Source organism: Ostrinia nubilalis, chromosome 5, assembly GCF_963855985.1.
Source record: "Ostrinia nubilalis chromosome 5, ilOstNubi1.1, whole genome shotgun sequence".
Lineage (NCBI taxonomy): Eukaryota > Metazoa > Arthropoda > Insecta > Lepidoptera > Crambidae > Ostrinia > Ostrinia nubilalis.
Genome location: NC_087092.1, coordinates 9,679,043 through 9,705,072, shown reverse-complemented (window position 1 = coordinate 9,705,072; position 26,030 = coordinate 9,679,043). Strand labels below are relative to the sequence as shown.

Genomic DNA, 26,030 nt, shown 5'->3' with positions numbered 1-26,030 from the left:
CGACAGAAACGAGACATATAGCCTGACCTGAGCCCCGATTACGGTAATTTTCAACGTCAACAATCCAGACACGCTTCTCGATTCTGCGATACGATTGGTCGTTCAACAGCGTACGTCAGCTGTTTTGACCAATCGTATCGCAGAATCAGAAACGCGTCTGGATTGTAGACGTTATAAAAGTTACCGTAATCGGGGCTCAGGAACATAAAAACCCTGGCATAGAGGCGCTTCAATTGCATTTGATAGTGCAACACTGGGTACAGTCGTACCTGTATTAAATTAATAGGCTAACTTTATGTATCAGGATTCAGGATTATAGGCTTATTTAATATTTTCATAAATTAACACAAACATATTATATTATAGGTAAACTGGTTTAAATAAATTAAATGAAACCATCAATCGAGCAAGTAGGATTTTATTATTATTCATCAATAATCAAATTCTGAACTTGAATATTCAACTACAATGTCTGCTCATGAACGCTTCAAACTCGGTACTTCTTTCCCAATTCCATAAAATTCAATACTTACAAAGTGACAAAAAACTTTAAAATAGGTAGTTGAAACAAACCACAGCTAATTTTCATAGTTGACTGTACTATACGATAAACATGTCAGTCAATTTGACAACCTTTGTCGGAAACATTATTCAATGAAAATATTGTCCGAACCCTTAGTATTTCTCTTCGACAAATACTTTAACACATTGTGAACCACTTTTCTTTCACGACTATAAAAATATTTTAGCAATTTAATTCACAAAATCAATTGCGCACATTTAAAATAAAGTTTGTTTACACTTTGACAGCAATAGACTGACATGCAAGGTGACATATCAATGAAGTTTTCAGTTACTGTTGCCATTAAAAGAAATTAGTACCATTAATTTTCCGCAACATGGCGAGGGTTTTTATGTTCCTGGTAAGGCTATACCTCAGTTTTTTTGTCATGTCTTAATTAGTTAAATTATATTTTTTTTATATTCGAAATCTATGTAGGTATAACACCAAAATATTAACCTTTGTTTTCGTTCAGGCGTTATACAAAAACTAATACAGAATGCCTATTTATCACCAAAATTGGTAAATGTATGTACCTAAATGTCTATTACAGCTGCTATGGAATGTGTCTAGATGACCTGGAGATACAGCCGGATTATACAGGGTGGTTATACATAATATGGAACGATAAGTGGTCTCACTCGATTATTTCTAAACTATACAAGATATCGAAAAACTAGTTACTGATTCTGAAAGTGCTTCACGAGCTCTTTCAAATGGTACCAATAATAGGTTACAGATTATGAAAGCTGGTAACATTGAATTTTTGGATTTTGTAACTTCTCGTTTCCACCCTGTATAATCCGGCTGTATCTCCAGGTCACCTAGATACATTCCATAGCAGCTGTAATAGACATTTAGGTACATACATTTACCAATTTTGGTGATAAATAGGCATTCCGTATTAGTTTTTGTATAACGCCTGAACGAAAACAAAGGGTAATATTTTGGTGTTATACATAGATTTCGAATATAAAAAATATATAATTTAACTAATTAAGACATGACAAAAAAACTGAGGTATGTCTCGATTCTGTCGGGCCTGGGTCACAGATGACCGTTCTTCTAGCGAGTATTAAACACTGTTTTCTACTAAGTAATTATGTAGGTACTTATACAGGGCGTCTCAAACTTAATGGATGATTTAGTAAAAGTATCACCATTTCAGGGAAACTATTTTTTTTCATGTTTTTTCAAATCACCAATTTTAAGCCAATCTCATGTTGCTGTGTGTTACAAACACCGAGCAGATATTTTTCCTATTCTTCTAGTTTTTATAAATATTGTCATTTGTACACACAGCAACAAGAGTAGCCTCAATTAAAAATGGATGGCATTATGAAATGAAACAAAATTGCAACGCTAAATAAATTTTATTTCATGTCAATAAGTATTCATTATCCACACTCAAATTAAAATGTACAATCGTTTAGGTATGTATAAATAACAAAATCTGCCAGCACTTGGTATTTAGTAATTTTAATATCACGGAGCAGAAATGACGAGGATGTGCATTAATCATTAATATTACAAGTGCATAAAATCGTAATTACATAACACGCTTAATTAAACGTTTTCCACTCATAAAATTCAAACCGTGCTTTACAGCGTCATGGCCTATAAATCATTCAGTGTCACAACAAGTGAGCGCACCTTGTCTTTTAAACATGTAATAAATCGAAATAAAAAGATACGCTTCATTAACGTCTGTCACCAGAACACCGCATGGTTGTGCAGGAAGCAGAATCCTTTGGCGCGGAATCAGTAGTAGCAAGTGGTACCTGTTAATAAAGTCTGGTCGCCGAGCACGTAGAATTTTGTCCAATGACCCCAAGCTACCTATCCTTATCGCTCGCGCGTAATTATATTGCTGTCGCGACTGCAACGGCGGCAGCAGTTAAGGATGGGTAGCTTGGGGTCATTGGACATAATTCTACGTGCTCGGCGACCAGACTATAATAACAAACTGTGACGTCACGTGGCGGATTGAGATAATTTATTAACCAACTTCAACAAAAGGAGGAGGTTCTCAATTTGGTTGGTATAATTTTTCTTTTATTGCTTTTGACAACTGACTACTAAGCACGGCGTATCCTGGGATCTCACGCAACCATGCTGTGATGATGGTGTTAGCTAACATAACAAATTACATTATAAAGAATTTAGTGGCGAGGAAATTTCACAAATTAATATGGCATGGACGAAAGTTATCCGAGTTGGATGATCCCCGCTGTGCCTTGTAGTTTACTGCACTTAGTAAGTTAGTTATGTGAAATAGTACATACATGACCACAATAATTTCACTCTAAGTGGTATTTACAATATTACGCCACATAAATACAACACACTCAGACAATAAATAGACGACTATTACTAATTTACAATCAACTCCTTCACAGTCACTTTTGCTATCCACCGGGCGTAATGTGAACCATGCAAGAGCCATGACGCGGAGCACCTCAAGACTTAATCCTTCTCGACTACGAGGTGACTATCTAGCGACTTATGTTGCACATGAATTTGTACCTTTATATTGGTGAAAAGTATAATCATTATATTAACGAGCTTTAAAAATATATTTATTTGAAAGCTTAATATTGGTTTCATTTGTTACATAGTAATTAGATGATAAGCTAGGCTTTGCGGTTTTCAAACAGAACATGTTTATCCGATTTACATAAGTACTTGTACTGATTAAGAATTATTGTCTTTTGCACCGATTTATTACCGAGAAGAATAATTTTATCTTCTTTTTTCAATAGAATCAAAATTCTGGATCGGAAATGAGAAGAAAAGGGTTAACACACATTTTCTTCATTTGAAACATCCAGTTGCAACAGTGCGGTTTTGCGCAACCTACATCTTTACATCTTTATCACTTACTACCTAACTAATATTAATTACATGAATGAGGACTATACAGGGTGTTAGGTAAATGGGTATATGAGCCGACACTAGCCCATGTTAGTATGGGCATATAAATAGTATGGTGAAGTCAGAAAATTGATATCTTCATTTTATTTATTTTAATTTTCATACAAATCGGATTTTATAAAATTTATTTTGTATGAAAATTAAAAAAAATAAAATGATGATATCAAATTTCTGACTTCACCATACCATTTATATGCCCATGTTAACATGGGCTAGTGTCGGCTCATATACCCATTTACCTAACACCCTGTAGAGTACGAAGTCCGAACGAACACTAATAACACCGCGAAACCCAAACAAGTATTTACAGGAAAGTATTATGAAAATAAAACAATATAAAAGATCCCCAAACATGATTCTATTGAAAAATAACAGTAAACATGAATGTCACATTATTGACCAACGTACAATAATTAAGTCACTTTAGGTTCTTCATGTATCAAGATTTGGTTTGCATTCAAGATGTATGGAGGCTAGCGCTTTAGTTAAACTGGTAACAAGGTATAGGTAGGCAGAAAACTTTAACTATGGAAATATAAATCCATCTAATCAAGCGAATGTGAGGAAAAAGTGTAGGTAATAAGTACTAAGAAGGTAGGTTGGCAACACATCTTTAGCTTTCGTGTCGTAGTAGTACTATCGCGTAGCGATTAATCATTAATTAATATATTTTGTGTATATAAATAATTCATTATTTAAACGCCAGGCACATAAAATTTTGTAAATGGATGTCTCTTTTAAAGAGGTTTCCAAAATGCCTACCTCCCTTTCTTCTAAATACAATAAGACTGTCCTGCTGAGACATTAGTACTTATTATAGGTAGAACTTAAGCTACTTTACACTGAAATTGACTTTTGTAAGTTACAGGCTCGAAAACTATGTAAAATTGTAAATAGAAACGTTATTTCGCTTATGTAAAACACACTTAAAATCTTATTAAATACCGACAATCGACATGCATATAAATTAGAACCAAACAATAAAATGGCTATGTGAATAAGTTAAACAACAAAAATTTGCCAAAACAATAAGATACACAATAAAAACAAAATCAAGTCCATCATTTATGTCTAACCTGAATATACAGGGTGACTTGTAATGAGTGAACCTTCTATACGGTTCATTTGCAGCATTAGTTATGTCGAAGCCTAGGTAAAAGTCAAACATTTGAGATATTATGATATACTTTATATTGAGAAATCTTGAGACTTTTAATTGTGTGTATTATTTATTAGCCTTTACAAGTCACCCTGCAGAAATTCTGTACCTACTCTTCTTTTTTTCAGTGGAAAGGATGCTTTTATCATAATCTAAAAAAAGGATTACCGTCTTGCATGTAAGTATAAGGTTGTTCAGACATTTTTAATAATTTCGGATACAAGCATAATTACATTTCATTTCCTTCCTTCGTAGCAAGATGCTGGCATTCCGATAATCAGAAAATGTGCGAAGTACCTTTTACTTTACAAATGCATCTAGGACATAATTATGATTCTTATAGACAAGCTTACTTTGATATTACAAATGATGACTAATGTAATAGGTATGCTCGTACTTATAGGTATACTACCTATTATGGTAGGTAAGTACATACCTAGTAAATTCAAGTGATGCAAATGACTGGTAATATTTGACTGGTTAATTATTTGCCCTGTGATTCGGTGTTCAAAGAATTTAAAATGAATTTCAGTAACATGGTTTTATTATATTATTCTTGGACAGACAATCAGGTACCTACAATAAATCTGTTCAACATTATTTTGTCTTAATACGTAAGCTAGGTAGGTACCTAGGCGTATTATCGTCTAGAATCTCGCTACATATATTCTATATATAGACACCTTTAGGATACCACTGATTGCATAACAGCTAAGTATGACTTCTTTGTTTCCATATTTACAGTCTTGAAATTTGTACAACTCATTCTTTTACCTTTTTCTTTTCTAACAATATACACAGGCTATTGTATCATTGCATACATTTTACATTTATCTACCCATTCAATAAATAATACCACATTGCATATTCACAAAAATATTCTTTGATAAAAATAGACAATCTGTCTCCCAAGTTTCATACCCACATCCATATGAGGAAACACACAATAAATTTATTATAATCAACATTATTGATAAACAATGATAACAATTCAATAGATTTCTATTTTTTTACTATACAAGTACATATGAACTTTCAACAGTCTGTTGTTAAAACATATTATATTATCTATTAATGTACAAAAGCAGTTTCCCCTAATTCTAGAAGTATTGTTTGATTCTATTATAGTTATGGCAAAACAAAAAAATCGTACCATTATTATACATTTTTCATTATAGTCATCAAATAATATTAATTGAAAAAAAAACCCAACAGAATAACACTTTTTAGAATAGCCAGTAAGTAGGCATGTATGAAATACAGGGTGGCCCAGAAGAAAATTCACTTTTGAAAATTCAAGGAAACGAAAACTGTACATTTTATAGAACTTTAACTATTGCAATTTAAAGCAATTTATTTTTGAATTTACCTTTTTTAAATTACATCGCCCAGGAGATTTCCTTGACGTTTACAACATTCGATCAACATACATCAAAATCTTGAAATGCGTTCGTTAGAATTACCTCGAAACCTATTTTTTTTTGCCGAATGCTCAGCTTCAGTTGCTTCACTTGCTGGTTGTTGGATTATAAAAGTATATTCTATTCTTAATATAACACCACAAAAAAGAATTTTCTGGAGTGAGATCAGGGCTTCCTGGTGGCCAGGAGATGTCACCCCTGCCTGAAATTATTTTTTTGTGGGAACATGTCTCTTACCATCTAAATGCTCTCATTTGAAGTGTGACACGTAGCCCCATGCGAATCTTGCAGCTTTGAAATCAAAAAGCTTTTCAGCCTACCAGCATAGCGCTCTCAAAAATTAATCATCCTTTCAATGCAACAAACCAATTAAGCAGGGGTGAAATCTCACTGCCTCTAAGAAGCGCTAATCTCATTCCAGCAGACTTCTTTTTGTGGGGTTACCTTATGAGCAGAGTATACTCTAATAATCCAAAAACTCTGCAGCATTCATCCATCCTGAATCCATTTCGAGGTAACTCTAACGAAAGTTTTCCAAAATGTTGATGTATGTTGACCGAATGTTGTAAACGTCAAGGGAATCACATGTACGATAAAAATTATAAAATTAAAAGTAAATTTTAAAATAAATTGCACTAAATTTCCTTTAAATTGCAATAGTTAAAGTTCTACAAAAAATGTACAGTTTTCGTTTCCTTGAATTTTCAAAAGTGAATTTTCTTCTGGGCCACCCTGTATTATTAATTAAGTTTCAAATGGATTTTTGGGGCATATTCCTGATTTTCTAATTTAAATTTGTGTTTTATTGAATAAAATAAGTACATATGTGTATTCAGATTGTGTATGGTTGCCGATTTGATTGGTCAGAATATGATTCACAAATCCAAGTCCACCTAATGTTTTTTTTATTTGTATTGTCGCGGTTGGTCGTTCACCACTACACACATTGGATTGGTAACTAAAGATTACAAAGTTAAGTCAATATTGATACGATAAATAGTAGAAAAGGGATTTTGAATCTTTTAACCCAAAAAGTAAGTCAGGTCAAGTCAACAAAAGATTTTTCTGTTTCTACAAAAAGGTATAATAGTTTTTAATAATCGTTTTTGCCCTGTCAGAGGGATATAAAATATTTTTATTGTACTTTAAAAGTTAAGGCGTTTAGGAAAGCATTTTGAATCTTTTAGTCAATCAGCTAATTTACAAGTTATGCATTAATTTGTAGACACAGGGTGAAAAAAATTACAAATAGATTAAGCATCAGCACTATTTTTCGGGATGAAACGATGGATGTGTATGCAAGGCGATGTGTATCACGTACGATACGATACAAAAACAAATGACGAGTGTACCCATTTTTAAATTACAAAATCACATTTTCTATAAATACAGGGTGTCCCAGAATGGGTGAATCAAATTGCCATGGGAGGCAGCTTGACCTCTGATCTACCCGTAATTATTGATGTGCCGTTCCCGAGAACGCTCTTTCAACTGAGAATATTCTCGGGAGCGTTCCCGGGAGCGTTCTCCTAAGTGAGAAAGGTTGAGAATCATGTTTATCAAATGGAAATAAACAAACTTTCTTAAGTAAAATAGTATTAAATGAAGTCAACAGATAAGTGTATATTAAACAATACACTCTATTTGCAGTGAAAGGCTATATTCTCAGTGTTCCCGAGAATATTCTCGGGAACTTTCTCGGCAATATTCTTGGCAACTGCACCTTTATTTTATTTTATTTTTTTCGTCGTGAAATGTCGTTTTAATGATATGTAAGATGGCAGAAATTTCTTTTTATACGTAATTAAATAATGTAACTGTCCATTTTTCGTTTTTAACACGCTCTTATTAGGTCGTCGTGTACGTAACTAACTATGTAATGGAATCTTAGAATCTGAATTACACGCACTTCTAAGTCTTGTATGATCATGAAACTTGGCAATTATATGTAGATTAGAAATGACAATACAATATTGTGGTACCAGCTGGTCTGATGATGGGACTGGAAGGTGGCCAAAAGAACTCCTAAACGAAACGGCGGAATCATATCGAGTTTGGGTTCATTGGATGTCTTTTCGAGATCTTTAAGTGCTAGATAATGTCCAGGGTCCTAATGATGGAGTCAGAAGGTAGCCATAGGAACTCCTAAACGAAACGGCGGAAACTCATCGAGTTTGGATTCGTTGGATTTGTCTTTTCGAGCACTTTAATGCTAGATGATGTCCAGGGTCCTGATGATTTTTAGCTTTTTAGTGCTGTTAGTAATTAAAAGCGTGTTTTTAGTTTTTTAAACTATTCTTATTTGACATTAAGGGCATATTTCACAATCGCTTAGTAAGGGCCTGTTTCGCCACTTCTGGATAAGTTGTGGATAGCCTGTCTGACGGATCATTTGACACATTTTTAGAGAAAATACGTGCTAGCTAGATTGATCCGACACTTAAGCCCGAAACTGCGTTAAGCGGGCCCCGGCGCGGTTTCATACGAAAGTCCCCCGCGTGGGTGCCCGCGACGGAGCACTTTGTATGAAACCGCGTCGGGGCCCGCTTAACGCAGTTTCTGCCCTTAGAAGAATGGTAATACTCCTCTTCAAAAAAGGTGACAAAATCTTGTTGAAGAATTATAGACCCATTTCGCTTCTGAACCATGTCTACAAGCTGTTCGATTCACGTCACGCTAGCAGGCTCGACGACTTTCAGCCCCCCGAACAAGCCGGTTTCCGAAAAGGCTTTAGTACCATATACCATAATAATATACGCAACGGCAGATTATACGGAAGATCAAGGAGTATAATCAGCCACTTTGCGTTTGTGAACTATGAGAAAGCCTTCGATTCGTTTGAAACATGGGCAGTGCTTCAGTCTCTTCAACTGTGCCAAATTGACTATTGATACATTAAAGTGTTGAAAGGCTTGTACAAACACGCCACAGTGACAGTCCGTTTTAAGATCAGGACCCGAAACCTATCCAGTTGCAGCGAGGGGTGAGACAGGGAGACGTCATCACCACCGCCCTGGAAGATGTTTTCAAGCTTCTGGGCTGGAGCAGATTCAGCATAAATATCAACGGCGAGTACATCACCCAGACAGCAGACGATATCGTAGTCATGGCTGAGATCGTGGAAGATCTAGGCACAATGCTCGATGGCCTCAATAGTCTCTCAACAAGTGGGTCTCAAAATGAACATAGACAAGATTTAAAAATCATGTCTAAAGACCGTGTTGCACCCACTCCTCTAAATGTTTGAGACTCTACACTCGAGGTTGTTAACAATAATGTATACCTGGGACAAACAGTCAGTTAGGTAGGTCCAACTTCGATAAAAAGGTCAATCATCGAATCCAGCTCGGGTGGGCAGCCTTTATATAAATTATAAATAATATAAATATCCTTAGACATTTTACACTGCGCTTCTAGTCCCAAACTAAGCAAAGCTTGTACTATGGGTACTAGACAACGGATATAAACATACTTAAATATATTTTTTTTGTAAATACATACTTATTATACATAGAAAACACCCAGTCCAATACAAACAAATATGTTCATGCACACAAATGTTTGTACTGTGCGGGAATCGAACCCGCTACCTCCGGAATAGTAGTCCGTTTCGAACCACTACACCAAACGGCCGAGCCTTTGGAGAGCTTTACGATATTTTCACGCGGTTTCTCCGTCGCGTCGCCACTCCGCTTTAAATCCACTTTGAATCCGCTTGCAATCCGCCAGGGTGGCAAGGGCCTTAAAACTCAGAGGCACACTGATGTTCAAATACCGTAGCCGAGTCCTAAAGCCACGGTACGCGTTCGCCACGAAAAGAGTGAGCAAGACAGCAATATCTCACTCACTCGTTTCATGCCTTGTTTATAACGACTAGTCTTAACGCCCAGTTAATAAAACATCGAAACATTACAAATAATATCACATATAAACAACAAATTAAAAATAAAACTAAATGTGTTCTGTCGAGAACACTGAGAATATTCCCGGGAGCGTTCTCGGTTCTCGAGAATATTCTCACTGGGAATATTGCCGGGAACGAGAACTTTCTCAGCGGCACATCTCTACCCGTAATACAGTGTGAGTCACGTTAAAGTGTACATATGAAAATAGATGAAACTAGACCTATTTTTATCGACAAAAAGACGTCAAAATTTTTTTGATATTTTTTTAAATTTTTTATAGATTTTTTTTCTTCCAATTACTTAAAGAAAACGTAATAACTTTTAAACTAAGCGGTATATCCTGATAAAATAAAAACAGTAATAATGCTAAATAATAGGCAATACTAAAAAAATTCATAAAATACACAAAAAATGCCAACAAATAATAAAAAATGATACTTTTTGAAAAAAATCTGCTTTTAAATTCGTGTTTTTTTGGTTATTTGATAAATTTCTCCAAAAAATGCCCCTATAACAGGTGGTTTTTATTACTTTGTATTATTCTCTATCGTATTATCTTTGTAAAACCAAAAATCGCATGTCTCTATCCCTATCACAACATTTGCTATGACCGTTTGAACTAAGCCTCTCCGGGCGCGAAATTGTCGATAAAAATAGGTCTAGTTTCATCTATTTTCATATGTACACTTTAACGTGACTCACACTGTATAATAGAACAGAAAAAATAATAAAGTGCTCTGAACTCCCAGTCTAGTCATTATTTTTAAAAGTTTTATTACAGTGAAACAAAACAATCACTTTCAATTATTATTAGTATGAAAATAAACATAAAATGGGTGCAAATAAACTCAAAACGGATTAATTATAAGCTTAAACTTAAGAAAATAAATAAAACGTAATCCCATCCCATAGCAATTTGGGTCACCCATTTTGGGACACTCTCTATAATAAAAATTAATGCCAATTTATAATTCGCGTCGCAATCGGGCAAAAAATAAACTAATGATAAATCTTTCGACTGATAAAAATGCCATTACTTATTTTTTCTGTTAACTCTAAGCCATTACAGGACCCTACCTTGTCAATCCAATTAATGTGAATAGTACTAGCAGGTTAGAAGAAAGTGCAGGGTGGGCCAAAATTTTTTGCAAATAGCAATGCACTTGATTTTTCGAAAACGGTTCGAGGTAGGGACGCGTGGGTGGAGGGAAACTGCAATTTCATGAATTTTTTGTCATCCTAAGTAAACAGATTATACCGTATCCAAAATGTTTTTTTAATGTTGGTTATCGATCCCGTTTGCTCGAACTTCTCAACCCAAGCTCTGATTAATTAACAATTGAACACACGGCGTATTCTGCCAGTTCTAAACAGTTCCACAGGAATCATTACATTGGTAAAAAAAATACACAAAAAGCACTGTTGTCCCGTGAAACGCTCCATATAATAGTGACTAAAAATTCATGAAATTATGCACAGTTTAACATCACCCACGCCACGCGTCCCAAGTTCCCAACCTCGGACCGTTATCGAGAAATCAAGCGTTGCTATTTGCAAAAGTTTTTGGCCCACCCTGTATTCTTCATTGAATATAATTGGTGAAATTAAAATATAATTTAAATTACACAATTTGTGAGAAAAAAAACCTGATACTCATTAAAAACAAATAAATTATTATGTGTGGTAGGCACATTATACACCTAGAAATAGCCCCTTTTTACATTATTTGAAGTTGAAATCTTTCAACAAGCAAACAAATTTTTTATGTATTGTATGGTACAACTCCAAGCACATTGTTGCTTGCTTTCAAGTAAAAGTAGGTAGTTATTTATTAAAAGTATTTGAATTGTGGCAACTATTTTTTTTAACTAAGCATTTTTTCATTTTTGAAGTTTTTGTTTCCATACAAACCTAATAAATTCAATGATTTATCTTTTATGAATTAGTCATTGCATATTTTGAAGAAAAATAAATCTGGCTAACAGCAATGATCATGATAAGCAAAAAATTATAATCAAAGTGAAAGAGGCCATCAAGTAATAATGAATATGATAAATTATAAAAGCACACCAACATTTATATTAAATATTAATTAATAAACATACACAATTTATCTACCACTCAAAGTAAGGGTGGGGTATTACTACACCAACCTTATTTAGGTATTATATTTTATAGGTTTAAGAAAATCAACAAAACACAAGCAAATCCATAATAAATAAATAACATCAGTAGCACGCAAGGTACCACTCTTCACCAACAGAACAACCCATTTGTAGTAAGTATTTAAAAACAAATGACATTTTATCTAATTGTTGCTACAATCACAGTGATTATCATGAGCTTGTTGAATCAGATATTGGATCAAACGGAGTGGCCTTGGGACTGGTGTCTTTGTCCCCATTGACTAGAAGGTCCTTGTGCTGAAGTACCTTGTTGCATCCAGGAGAGGAAGTTTGGTGGACCGGGAGGAGCAGATGAAGCGGGACCAGCGAAGGCACCTTGCTCGGAGCCACCTGACGGTATGTTGTTAATGAGGCCCCAGCCTGCCTGGTTTAGAGCTGCTGCAACCAGAGCTTGGTTCACGGGCAACCCACCCATCCCTATCGGCATGCTGCCCCCTTGAGCCTGCCCACCTCCACCTGCCACGGCTGTCTGTCCATGTTGACCTGACATACCAAGAGCTTGCATATTTACCATATCCATATTACGGCTGCTCCAAGAATTGTTGTTTGACACGCTGTGCGGGTGCCCCTCTTCATAATTTCTACTTGGTAAATTCCTTTGGTTAGCACCACTCTTGTTTTGTTTGGGTGATGCATTAGAAACATTTACAGATACACCTTTAATTATATGATCTTGCCCACACAAGCTTTGCGCTACTTCTGGATCCAAAAATGTTATAAAACTAAAAGCTCTGAATGGCTTTGGAATAAATACATCAGTTACTTCACCAAACTGTGAAAAGTATTCTCTCAAGTCATTAGCAGTCAGTTCTTCTGTACAGCGTCCCACAAACACTTTACAGGGCATTGATGCAACTGAGCCTTCTTTAGAATTTGGTATCCGAACATCACACCACCGACCATCTATCATGTGCCTCTGCGCTAAAACTCTCATTTGGGAAGTGTAGGAGGCAAATCGTATGAAAGCAAAACCCTTAGACATTCCAGTTTTAGGATCTCTTTTCAGTTGAGCCATTAAAACTTCTCCAAATTTTTCAAAATACTCACGTACAGTTTGCTCAGTCGCTTTCCAAGGTAGGCCAAGGACAATCAAATCAGAACACAAATTATCATTCCTCTTATTCTTGTTTAAAGAGGTTTCGGAGTTTTCACCAGATTTTCTTTTATTTTCTTTAGGGAAGCTACAAATGTATAATTGGTTGCCCCATCCTTCAGGGGGAGGATACAATCTGCCATCTCTTAACCTTATCCCTCTGATGTTTTTCGTTTCTGGGTGTCGATACTTCAGACCACAGCAGCCAGGGAACTGTGCTGACACAGTAGTTAGCATTAATGTTCCATCTTCTTCGATAGGCAATTCTATGGGTTCTTCGTTTTCGTCTTCAGCCACGGGCAAGTACTCGAAGGACATTATTTCTTATTCATGAACTATATAATTATTAAAAGTCGATAAAAATAAACACGGATATTATTCTTAAAACACTATACAAATGTACAATTTTTATTTCATATCATAAATAAATAAAATTAAACGTCAGCCACGGGTTATGTACCCATTGCAATTTTGCAGGTTGAAAACATAGTATGACCAACTAGACTTAATACATTTTCTTCAGGGATTTTGTAGATTTTTATTAGACGCCAAGTATCAATTAAATGTGATCGTACTATATTAATAGACAACTTTCTAAAATTGACATTTTACATCATCAGGGTTACCAATTAATTTATGTTAAAAAAAAAACGCCACGCAGCTTAAAAAATGCCGAATTACGTAATCTTTCTAAGAAAAGATTATTTGTTTCATATTCGTTTACTCCTAAAAGGCGATGAACTTAAAAATTTAGGTAGCATAATTCAAATTTATTAACATTGGTCACAGTCCTAAAGTAAGTAAGTAACAGAAAATTATTTTTTACATTTAGTGGCAGTGGTAATGCTTATTTCTCTCTTCTATAAAATAAGCAAATTGGTAGATCTTTGTCAATAAATAAAATGAAATAAAAATGTGTAAAAATGAAACGTTTTTCCGCGTTTATCCATATCATTGAGTATTTCGGGGGAATTAATCTAAGGGGGAAGAACAATAAAGGACATCATCCACGTTTCATATATTTTTGGTCCAAAATCAAAAGTGCCGGCCAACAAAAAAAAGTGCTGTATTCTGACAGAATACGTCTGCCTTAGCATTTGTTACTATGGCACCAAAGCCGTAGCTCCACTGTGCGTCGAGTATTTGAGATCTAAAAGTCATCGACTATTCATACATTTTTTGTTCAAAATCAAAAGTGTAGGCCAATAAAAAAAAAAGTGCTGTATTCTGACAGAATACGTCCGCCTTAGCATTTGTTACTATGGCACCAAAGCTGTAGCACCACTGTGCGTCGAGTATTTGAGATCTAAAATTCTTATCTATTAAAATTCTTATCTATCCTGAGTATTTGAAATCCTGCAGAACAAAATAATTAAGTGTCTATATAACTTTCATTATCGAACAAATACTGACAAAATTTACAAAGAAACCAAACTTATGAACATAAGCCAACTATATCGATTCCAAACACTCATACTCATCTACAAAATCCTACATAAAAAAATACATTCTAAAATAAAACTAAAAATCAATCATGAAACTCCAAAATACAGTCAACGAAGACCCAAAAAATTCTTCCTGATACCGGGCTCAAGAACAAATTACGGTCGGAAGGTTTTGACCTCTGAGGGAGCACTATTATTTAATAAATTGCCCGACCTTATAAAAAAATCAGAATCATTAAACGTTTTCAAACATAGACTCAGGGACCATATTTTGGAGGATGCACTCACGCTAAGACCGGTATAATAATATCAGGTGTTGAAGTATGAAATTGCCGTTTTGGAGAGTGAGTATTACAAAAAATCATTTCTTACAAACTTTATTACGAAAAAAATTTTTTTTTTTTTTGTGAAAACAGAAACCAAATTTTATAAAGTTTTATCTTTAAATAATGTTTTGTGATTATGTTTAACTTTCAATAAATTTAAAATATAGATATCTTAGAAAAAAAAAAAAAAAGAAAAAAACTAATGAATATTGAACAAAAATAAAGATGGCAATTTCATTCTTTACCCCCCTTTAGTGTCTTAATAAAACATCTATTTAAATATTTAAAAATTAAGCTCTTTAAAAAGTAAAACAAACTAACATAAATTATATTTAGAAAAATTCATGTACGTCCTTTTGCGGGAATGGCCTTCCAAATCACGCTAGCCGGTCGACGTCGGCTCCTGCGCAGTCAGAGCGCCAGTCGCCACGGGGTGGAAACGCCATAGAGTTTGACAGCTCCATAGAGAGTGAATTTTTTTGACAGTTCCGAGAGGAAGTGACTTTTTTTATAGTTGTCCTTTATGCGACAATGGCAATGGTCTTTTGCGTGTCTGGAATCAAGTTAGTAAACATTTTCGAATTACAACTTCAACTTTTATTTATAAATTATTTTATTGAATCTATTTGCATTCTATAAATGAAATGTTTATTTAAAAGTATATTAATTCAAAGTCGTAATTTTCACTTTAATCAATTTAGTTCCGTCTCAAGTCTACAACTGTGACATTATTAAAAAAAAAAAACGTCAAAAATTTTCATCGAAAAAACGTGTTTTTCTTTAAACAAATTTTATCTAAAATCAATAATTTCTCAATCAATATTAATTAGAACTACATGTGCATGGATTGCCAGTTGGATTGATGTTTGTTTTAAGAAGAAATTTCTCTCAAGTAAGATATCCACTCCACTCATAGAAAGGTTATTGCAGCTTGCAGCAACATCATGTTTTATCAAGTATTGAACCACACAAAGGATTAAATCTTCATTACAATATCATTCATAACTCCATTTAAATCAATGGAAACTAAATATGGATCGTTTCATGGAGTAACAACATACTTTGGAGTTTGGAGTTTGGACCCAAAATACAATACACGTAGGTACATTGCAGGCATAGATTTGCAGGACACAGTGAATGATGATACGTGTTTTATACAGTGAATCTAAGTACCTATTTGTTTCAGGTTAATATCGAACTTATAAGGTGTTAAGCTGCAATTACAATAAAAGTGCTTGCTATGGAATCACCGGTGCTGATCATTATTGTCAACTGTTACTTAAAATCCAGATGAACCAACCTTTACTTCCTATTCAAATAAGTTTAGAAGAAACCTATATAAGCAATAAAACCAGACCAAGAATGCTTGATTACAAACGATGAACTCATTTCATTTGCAAGTTATGCCATGACATAAATGCATTAAATTAGGAAGATTTGTATTAGATGAATATTAACTTCTGTTGATAAGAACATTTGGTAAGTACCTTTAAAATTTAAAACACCCTCAAAATGATTCTAACACTATCCTCTGACGCTTTTCGACTAGGATCAAATAAAAGTTAATTATTTAATTACAGATTGGTGGAATCCAGATTCTGTGAATGTACATGTAATTGATTGACAAGTACACATTTGACAAGGTAAATTAATTTTATTTAACAAAGTAGTGCAAATCTAGAAACAAAACAGACAGTAAGATAGGTATGGTAGATAAGACAGATCACTTGTTCATCTGCTGTACTCTTTATAATATTAGTGTAGAATGTAGATGATGTAGGAGATTACAGTCTTACGGTGACATGCGCATCTTTTTGCTCTTAATTTACAAATATTTCATATATTTTACAGGTGGTGAGAAACGTGTAGATCTGGCCTGCTTACAGTGGCTATTGGATTGGACAGAACCAAAGTGAGAGTGAACATGTGAATTTATGGAGAACATTAAAAACTATTTTACTATAAGTCATAACGCAACTTATTTTGTATGAGTTACATACAAATGTCAAGCCGTGAGTACATTATGTAAAAACTAAAACAATGTACCTACTGTAATCACAACAGTAACTGTAATCTTTTAAAATCCAATAGTTTTAATGCTTATTGATTTTCGTAAACAAAATATTTCATGTTATATTTCATCAATAAAGTTTCATTTGATACTTCAATAGTTTTATTTTTAACCGCAATACATGAAAAGGAACGGATCATAAAAAAGTATGACAGGTATATTTAATCTGTGGGCGGCAGACGCCATATTGTATTCAGCGCCACCTACTGGACAATCTAGCTCGGTACCAGTTTGTTTATCGTTTAACCAATACTAGGGCCGTTTCCTATCTGTCTTTAGACATACTCTCTAATCTGTGCCAGTCGCCGCCTGGCAGCCGCGCGCATTGTATGTATGTACAGTAATGTACAACTTAGTTTTATTCACAGTAATGTCAACCTAGAAAACTGAGTGTAAACGTATGTACAACAAAGTTCAAGTAAGTACAGGTTTGTTAGGACGGTTCCCGCAGAAGTACATCTGCTTGTTCTGGCTATTGGACAACTTGTAAATTATCTACCTACATAAAATTTGTTAATTTCTCATGTAAGTGACTGTAATGTTTTTAATGAGAAATAAATGTTCTTTAAACCTAAACCTAAACCTAAAATTCATCGACGATTCATACATTTTTTGTTCAAAATCAAAAAAGTCGGCCAATAAAAAAAAAGTGCTGTATTCTGACAGAATACGTCCGCCTTAGCATTTGTTACTATGACACCAAAGCTGTAGCACCACTGTGCGTCGTAGTATTTGAGATCAAAGTCAGTCGTTTTCATATATTTTTAGAACTCAAATACTACGATGCACAGTGGTGCTACAGCTTTGGTGCCATAGTAATAAATGCTAAGGCGGACGTATTCTATCAGAATACAGCACTTTTATTTTTTGGCCGGCACTTTTGATTTTGGACCAAAATGGATGATGTCCTTTGTGAGTGAAATATTTTTTGAAGGAATAGATATAAAATCTTTCTTTTGTGTAGGCACTAGGTACCTAGAGATGGGTTTCCACCCGGGTAAAAACCCACATGAGGGTAAAAACCCAATAAAAACCCGTTTCATTCCACCCGTGGGTGTTTACACCGGGTGAAAACAAATAATTTTATAATTATTTCAATTGGTATCTTTTCTTTATTTTTATTGAATTTTTCTCATTTAAGTTTATTGATTAATAAGTAATAAGTCAAATTTAACACTAATATGCATTTATATCGTGGCCAAATCGTAAAATTGATCACGTTATGATGATGTGACCAATTATTTTATAAAATGGTGTTATTTCAAGAATCGTTGAACCGATTTAAAAGAAATTTAGTAGGAACACAATAATTTGTGATCATGGCAAGGACATGGAGGGGGGGATGCCAAAGATGCCAAACTCTCTCTTTGATGACATTACGGTATAAAGTTACAAGTAACAACACCAACTACAAAGTACTTCTGCTTAAAAACTTGAACTCGACCGCCCTTCCGCCACTGTAACGCATTGTAACGTTTTTCAAGACCTCCTCTCCCCCCAGATTGCATTACGTAACACTAGAACGCCCCCTTAGCAACAAATACCACTTCTCACTTTAAAAAAACGCTATTTTTGTTTTCACCCACCAGAATGGGTGAGCACCGATTTGAGCATAGTTGCTAAACCAACACGTTAATTTGAATATTTACAAGGAAAAGGAAAGGATTGAGGTAATGTTAAAAAGACCCTATAAAGGATGTTATTGAAGTGGTTATAATAACGGAACCGAATTCGAAGGCGGATGATGATGAAAACCGGAACCGGAATCGGAAAATAAAACACTATTAAAAAAAAACCTCGAGTTACGCACCTCGCTGAAATGCGACTCTCCCTCCCACTTACCCGCACATCTCTCCGCGTTCGCCCTGTAGCTCGTGTACAGTGGTTTTGCCCTACACAATCAACAAAAACATGTCAACATTCATTGTGTAGGGGGGTAAATCCGCGAAACAGTAAAAAACTTATGTTCCGATCGATAAAAAAAAAACTGTTGTAGTTCTGGTAAATTAAACTTCTGAATAACGATTCATACAAGTTTCCACATAAGGCGCCATGATCCATATTGATTAAATACTTCAAGTTATTTCGATAATCAAGAAAACACGCACTAAACGTCATTACCATCACAGTAAAAGTACTGACCTTTGCCGTTGTCTTTAAATTTTTTTTACTTTACCTATACACAGACCAGATTTTGATTATAAATTTAAAATGTACATATTTACCGTGACAAAATAACAAAATTATATTGAAATCGTATTAGCCAATAAAATGGAATCATGAATTGAAATATTGTCACGAGAAATCGTTATAGCCATCGCGGCAGCATCAAAGGTTCTTTAATGCGGCTGCGACGCGACTTATCCCCGCTTGTGTCCGCGCGTCCCACTCTTCAATTCGTTGCTCGTAACAGAACAGAATGCACGTAAAATTTACGCAGCTCCGAGACTTTTTAAACTCCGAAAACGAGAGACACTCGCAGTTTGTCATCGGCTCGCGTCATTCCCATTTTGTGCGATTTAGTAAGTTTAATATATCGATATTTTTCTAATAATTAGCACTTTGTAGCATGTGATTACAATAAAAAAATGGCGATATTGAGGTGTCCCAATAGTGGTGACAATTATTTTTAAAAAAATTTAAAATCGTTTTCGTCATTACCATTAACATCATTACCATATCATTTAGGCTTATGGTGATGACACTTTGTATATGGTAATGATGACTATGAATGGTTTCCTAAAAGAACAATGTAACAAAACGTCCCCAGAACTGTAGCACTTTAATACCTACCTTATAATACTATAATTTTATTATATGACAGCTCAAGTGTGACATGCGTGTCTCAGAAAAAGTTATATCTAAAATAAAAATCCATAAGCAACCCTGAAAAAATACATACAAAATCACTTTTGACCAACTTCAATGGGTATCACGACAGCTTAACCCCGGGACAATTCGACTCCTGTGACAACTCGACCCCTGCGACAACTCAAACCCTGCGACAACTTGATTTTTTTCAACACTCAACACTTTTGACTTACTTCAAATGGTTTCACGACTGCTGGACAGTGGCGGCGTAGCATGGGTTGGCACCCGGGGCATAGCACAGCACAGCACCCCCCCGTCATAAGTCCTTAATGTAAGTAAGTTGGGTATACATATAGCGGGGAGGTAAGACACCCCAAAATGGTCCTCCCTTACGCCGCTGATGGCTGGACCCTACGACTGCTTAACCCTACGACCACTCGAACCCTCCGACAACTTATACTTGTGACCCTGTGACAAGTCGAACACTGCGACACGTCAACCCCTGCGACTACTCTGAGCATTTATTGTAGATTCTGTTCAGGCATTGATTGATGGAGCTAAATGGTTTACAATAAGTATCATAGTTGTCATCGGGGTCAACTGGACCTCTGTGACAACTCGACCCCTGTGATAACTCGATTAAATTAATTTTAACCTACTTTAAACGAAGGTCGACCCTACAAAAACTTGACCCGGACAACTCGAACCCTACGACAAGTCCAAAATATTCAACTATGATACTTATTGTAAACCATTTAGCTCCATCAATCAATGCCTGAACTGTATCTACAATAAATGCTCAGAGTAGTCGCAGGGGTTGACGTGTCGCAGTGTTCGACTTGTCACAGGGTCACAAGTGTAAGTTGTCGGAGGGTTCGAGTGGTCGTAGGGTTAAGCAGTCGTAGGGTCCAGCCACCAGCGGCGTAAGGGAGGACCATTTTGGGGTGTCTTACCTCCCCGCTATATGTATACCCAACTTACTTACATTAAGGACTTATGACGGGGGGTGCTGTGCTGTGCTATGCCCCGGGTGCCAACCCATGCTACGCCGCCACTGTCCAGCAGTCGTGAAACCATTTGAAGTAAGTTAAAAGTGTTGAGTTTTGAAAAAAATCAAGTTGTCGCAGGGTTTGAGTTGTAGCAGGGGTCGAATTGTCCCTGGGTCAAGCTGTCGTGCCCTTTGAAGTTGGTCAAAAGTGATTTGTATGTATTTTTTCAGGGTTGCTTATGAATTTTTATTTTTGATATAACTTTTCTGAGACATGTCACACTTGAGCTGTCATAATTATAATAAAATTATAGTATTCCATTCAATTTATTCATTTAAAGATAACAATGATCCACATGGTTAGTAAATGGGTGCCTTATACAACTATGTTAGTAATTTACTTATTATAACATACCACTAATTATCCAACCCGTTCGGTAAGAAGTAGCCGAAGGAAATGTCGGATAATAGGAGAGTCGTACCTCTCCGCCACGGTCTTCAGGATACTGTTGGGGCTCGCCCGTATCCTACTGAGCAACGAGGCAGTCTTCTTGCATAGGACAGCAAAGAAGCCGTCAGTGTGCGACTGAGCAAACATTTGAAGCGAGGCAAGCCCAACAGCATCCTGAAACCGTTGTTATATTGGACCCGAAGGACGCTAAGCGATTTCTGCGAGTACGTGGTCCACAGGTTTCCCGTGTATAGACTCTGACAGTATGCTTTAAACAGAGTGATCTTGACATGGTCATTACATCGGGCAAACCTGCGAGCCAACATATTACACCTTACTGCCAGCGCCCTTCGTTCCCTCTCGATATCAACATGATCTTTAAGGTCATCAGTAACGTAGTGTCCGAGATATTTAAATTTAGTGGCTCTGTTTAACTTTACCCCATTAAGCAAGAGGTCGGGTACCACGTTTGGACATTTACTGGTGGCCTTAAATACCATGTATTCGCTCTTCTTCACAATATACAATAAGCCATGGCATTTAGCATACACTTCACACACACCCACCATCTTTCTGAGAGCCCCCATTGTTGGCGCCAGCAGTATCATATCATCAGCGTAGCTTAATATGTTGTTGATACAAACACCATCTACCCAGCATCCGATACGCATACTGCTAAGGGCAACAATGAGGTCATTTACGTATAGGTTGAAAAGCCTGGGAGACGTCAGCCCACCCTGTCTCACCCCGCACTGCAACCCATACTCCTCAGAAAAAACGTTAGCCCATCTTACGCTGTTAATCTGGTTAGCATACCAATAATGGAATATTTGTGATACTTCTGACGGGATGCCCTGCCTCCTCATCTTATCCCAAAGGATGTCATAAGACACAAGATCGAACGCCTTGGAGAGGTCGAGGAAGCATGCGTAAATGAGAGTCCCCTGATCCGTGTAGTACCTGACAGTGTGCTTAAGACTAAGGATGGCACTCTCGGTCGACAGTCCAGGCTTAAACCCGAATTGAGCATCATGTGATTTTAAATATTTATCTAGTAGAGAGTCAAGCACACTGTCAAGGACCTTTGCCGTGATTGTAGCTAGAGAGATCGGTCGGGTATTAGCATGGTCTATCATATAAGGTAGGTATTAAAGTGCTACAGTTCTGGGGACGTATTGTCCCATTGTTCTTTAAGCTTTGTTTTTAAATGAGAAGGTTTTTTATTAGTTTACGAAAAGACGTTTTTTTATTCATTTCTTGTATGTTGACTATTGTGTAAGTCTAAGTAAGAGTAGCTTGGCATATTTTTCAATCAAAATCCTCATTGGTGTAAATATATATTTTTTCTGATTCTGAATAATATTAGGAACGTAAAAATTTTTTAACTAATGTCCGTATTGTTCCAAATTCAATAAATTCATTAAATTATTGAATACATTTACTTTTATTTCCAACCCATTCTTTAATAGGTACGTGCTTAGCTAGGAAAATAACATAGATAAAATTGGTGTTTAGCTGAACAATTATATCTAAATTTTAGTTTTCAAGTTATTTTAATTTTATGTATTACTATAAAATTATATTTCGTCATCACCATTAACATAAGATCATTACCATTTTAATAAAATCATTACCATTGGGAAAACGTCATTACCATTTTGTGAAAAAATATTTGGACGCTTGTTACTTCTAAAATAACGATTGAATCTAAGGGCCTCACACTGATCTAAAAAGCTCATTGCTTAACCTTTCAGTTTAAGCTAGTTTGCACGCATTCCTGTAAAGTTTTTCAAAAAACGTAAAATAAATCTCGCGGAATCAAATCGGCGGATCCACCCAGGGCTACACACGCGCTGGAGACCCGGCTTAGGCCTTATGCGTATTAAGCCTGGGGCATAGAAGGGACGAACGAACATCAGCTGTTTTGACGAATCCGTATCGCGGTGTCGTTTTGACAGCTAGCTCAAACGAAGTTGAAACTTGAAACGTAAACGGCAACTGCAACGGTAAAAGCTTTCAAAAAGCTACTTTATATTAAACGCAATTCAAACGCTACACGAAAGTTTGCTATGTTTTAGTGAAAAAATAAGGTATTCGGACTTTTAATGGAATGTGCTCAAATGCGTGGTTCCGTCTTTGTTTGCACATGAAACCGCGATACCGAATTGCCATTCAGCTAAGACGAAAACGGAGTGTAATAATAATTGGAGTGTGGACTAGAGATGAAATGCGAATTAGGTATAGATGACCCACGCTGAACTGTCCCGCCAAACTCAATGACAGGGGGGCGCTACCATCGTTCAACTATATGGTTTCCAACATGGCAAAAATCTGAACCAGCGATCCGGTATTGACGGTGGCGCCCCACTGTCAATGTCATCGACAGGACAGTCCAGTATTTTGGAACTATATTGCCACAGATATGGATTAGAGCTTATTGCGAATGAAATGGAGACATGACAAATTATGGGACTAGTGCCCCGATTACGCTGAAAATCAACTGCAACGCAATTGGGCGACGAACGAAAATCAGCTTTTTGACAAATTCGTATCCATTGTTCGTATCGCGGTATCATTTTGACAGCTAGTTAGTAGTAGCCACAGATGAGATTTTTTTTGCATTGTCCGCCACACTTGGCCACACTTATGAGAGCACATTATGGTGGAAAGTACAGCCACAGTCAGGTGGTTAAGCGGGAAAATGTCCAAGTCGAACAGACCGAAGTATGGGCGACACACACGAGGAGAGAGGAGAAAAGTAACCGAGATGGATGTTCACACTATTACGTCTTGGCTAATTTCACGCATAGTGTACTTGCGCCATTACAACCAAAGAGAATCAAACCTTCATCGGTGCAGAGAACGAATTTTATTGGTCAGCTGTTTGGCATATGAACCAATAGAAATTTGACAGTATTCGAAACTATAGGGTCCAATTGGTCAAACTTTTGCAAATTGCTCATGTTTATTTGTCTGTGGCTGTGGCTGATAGATAAAATGAAAACTATGTATTGAAAACTGAAAATAAATGCAACATTATTTTGTCCTCAATAAATTGTGATAAGAATTAATTTATTTTGCTATCAATACTAAAATAAGTGGAATTAATTTAGCCGAATTTATTTATTATATGCAGATTTTGTAAAATCAAGCGATAATTTTGTCATAACCTAAAGTGTTTTATCGCATATTATTTTTGAAGAAATCGTAAATAGATTGCCATCTCAACAATATGTTATTTTCTTAAATACTTTGCCCGATATAGTGAATAAATACTATGGATGATGACTGCAGAGATCAAAGAAGAAACAAACCACAACAAAAGTTCTACAAACCTGGCAGTGGGCCTCTAAGGCGATCTGGCTATGGTTTGGATGCTAAAGTTGACCATTACGGGTCGCAGAATTCTGTAAACGATGATTTAAGTGAACCTTCTAAGGAGCAATTTAATTCACGTAACAAGAAACCTGAACAACTATTGTACGTACCAAGATCTGGAGATTCAAATTCCGATGTTGATAGACAAGCTAAAGCATCTATGAGGTCTGATAATTCTAGTCAGTTCAATAGAAAAATGTACAAAAGACAAGACAAATCAGGATTTAATAGTGGTGCAGGATCCTATTCAAGAGGGGGTCCAAGAAGGGACAGGTCATATGGTGACCAATACAAAGAAGGATCGAATAATGATATCAATTCTAATAGACAGCATAGACAGGCCTCAGAAACAAGGTCAATATCTCCCACACATTGTGTCCAAGAAAAAAATCATGTTGATAGAAACCGTGACAGTCGAAGTATGGAAACTTCTACAGGTCGACATTTGACTGGTGCTGGAGGTAAGCCTCCCTCAGGTCGTAGAAATTCTGCTGGCTATAGCTCTGACTCATCAAGACCTAAGTACATGGTGAATTTAGACAATATACCCCCAAGATTTAGGAAAAGATTTTTGGAGCAATCTGGGCACCACAGTTTTGAAAGCATGGATCATTTAAACAGAGACAGACATGGTTCCAATAGTTCTATTGCACCTACTTATAATCAAAGTCAATTTTATAATTCTAATTTGAACTGGTCGCAAACTTTACCTTCAAGAGGTAGAGGTCGCCTCCGAGATAATGAAACTTTTGATAGAGAAAAGTTTATAAATTCATATTTGAAAAACTATGAAGTACAAAACTCTAGGCGATCTACCCCCAGCAACTCATACATGAACTTGTATGATCCAAATACTTTAGATAATAAAAGTGACCCGCCAGATATGACTAGCAGTGTTGAAACTGAGAAAGACTTTTATGATAGTAGTAAGTAACAAAAAATAGTCATAATTTGCAGGCTAATAATGCCATGTAACTGAATATGAATCAAATACTCTGTCCACTATCTCTAGACAAAAAGTCAGTCATCCCTGTATTTTTAGTAAATGAAAATATTCAGGACAAACCAGTAGTGGCAGACATTACATTAACAAAGTAGTTAGTATAGGTACATAAGAATATCAAACCACTGATTTTCACCTTAATTTAATATTATGTGAGATTTATTTAATGGCAGTGATCAAATAAACTTTTTCATTTTCTAAGGAAAGAAAAAGGCTTAACTGACTTTTAGTAATGGAGTTGTGGGCAGTTACTGTGAGTAAAGAAATGTATGAACTTAATTATAATAGTGATTATAA

General features: G+C 35.8%; 2 protein-coding genes and 1 long non-coding RNA gene across 7 annotated transcripts in view; 2 read left to right on the top strand and 1 right to left on the bottom strand.

The window, feature by feature from the left end:
- Positions 1-1,916: 1,916 nt before the first annotated feature.
- Positions 1,917-13,739, bottom strand: LOC135071876 (TAR DNA-binding protein 43-like). The gene is made up of 2 exons (XM_063965725.1): positions 9,714-13,739; positions 1,917-9,435 (listed from the first exon to the last, which is right to left on the bottom strand). Exon 1 carries the CDS (start codon positions 13,576-13,578, stop codon positions 12,346-12,348), a length of 1,233 nt encoding a protein of 410 aa, XP_063821795.1. The 5' UTR covers positions 13,579-13,739; the 3' UTR covers positions 1,917-9,435; positions 9,714-12,345.
- A 2,032-nt stretch (positions 13,740-15,771) lies between these two features.
- On the top strand, positions 15,772-17,193 carry LOC135072257 (uncharacterized). Of its 3 annotated transcripts, none has more exons than XR_010257384.1 (4): positions 15,772-15,923; positions 16,218-16,510; positions 16,612-16,674; positions 16,883-17,193. It is a non-coding gene; the product is annotated as an uncharacterized LOC135072257 (long non-coding RNA). The 3 variants fall into 3 exon arrangements; XR_010257383.1 differs by having other exon boundaries at positions 15,772-16,133; XR_010257382.1 differs by having other exon boundaries at positions 15,773-16,129.
- A 7,129-nt stretch (positions 17,194-24,322) lies between these two features.
- LOC135071875 (telomerase-binding protein EST1A) overlaps positions 24,323-26,030 on the top strand; it is a 29,790-nt gene continuing 28,082 nt past the window's right edge. Inside the window, exon 1 of one of the 3 annotated variants that reach the window (XM_063965723.1) lies at positions 24,323-25,656. In XM_063965723.1, coding sequence (XP_063821793.1) covers positions 24,630-25,656 — 1,027 coding nt within the window. In that variant the 5' untranslated portion in view covers positions 24,323-24,629. The remainder of the gene's footprint in view (positions 25,657-26,030) is intronic. The other 2 variants (XM_063965724.1, XM_063965721.1) reach the window with 2 other exon arrangements.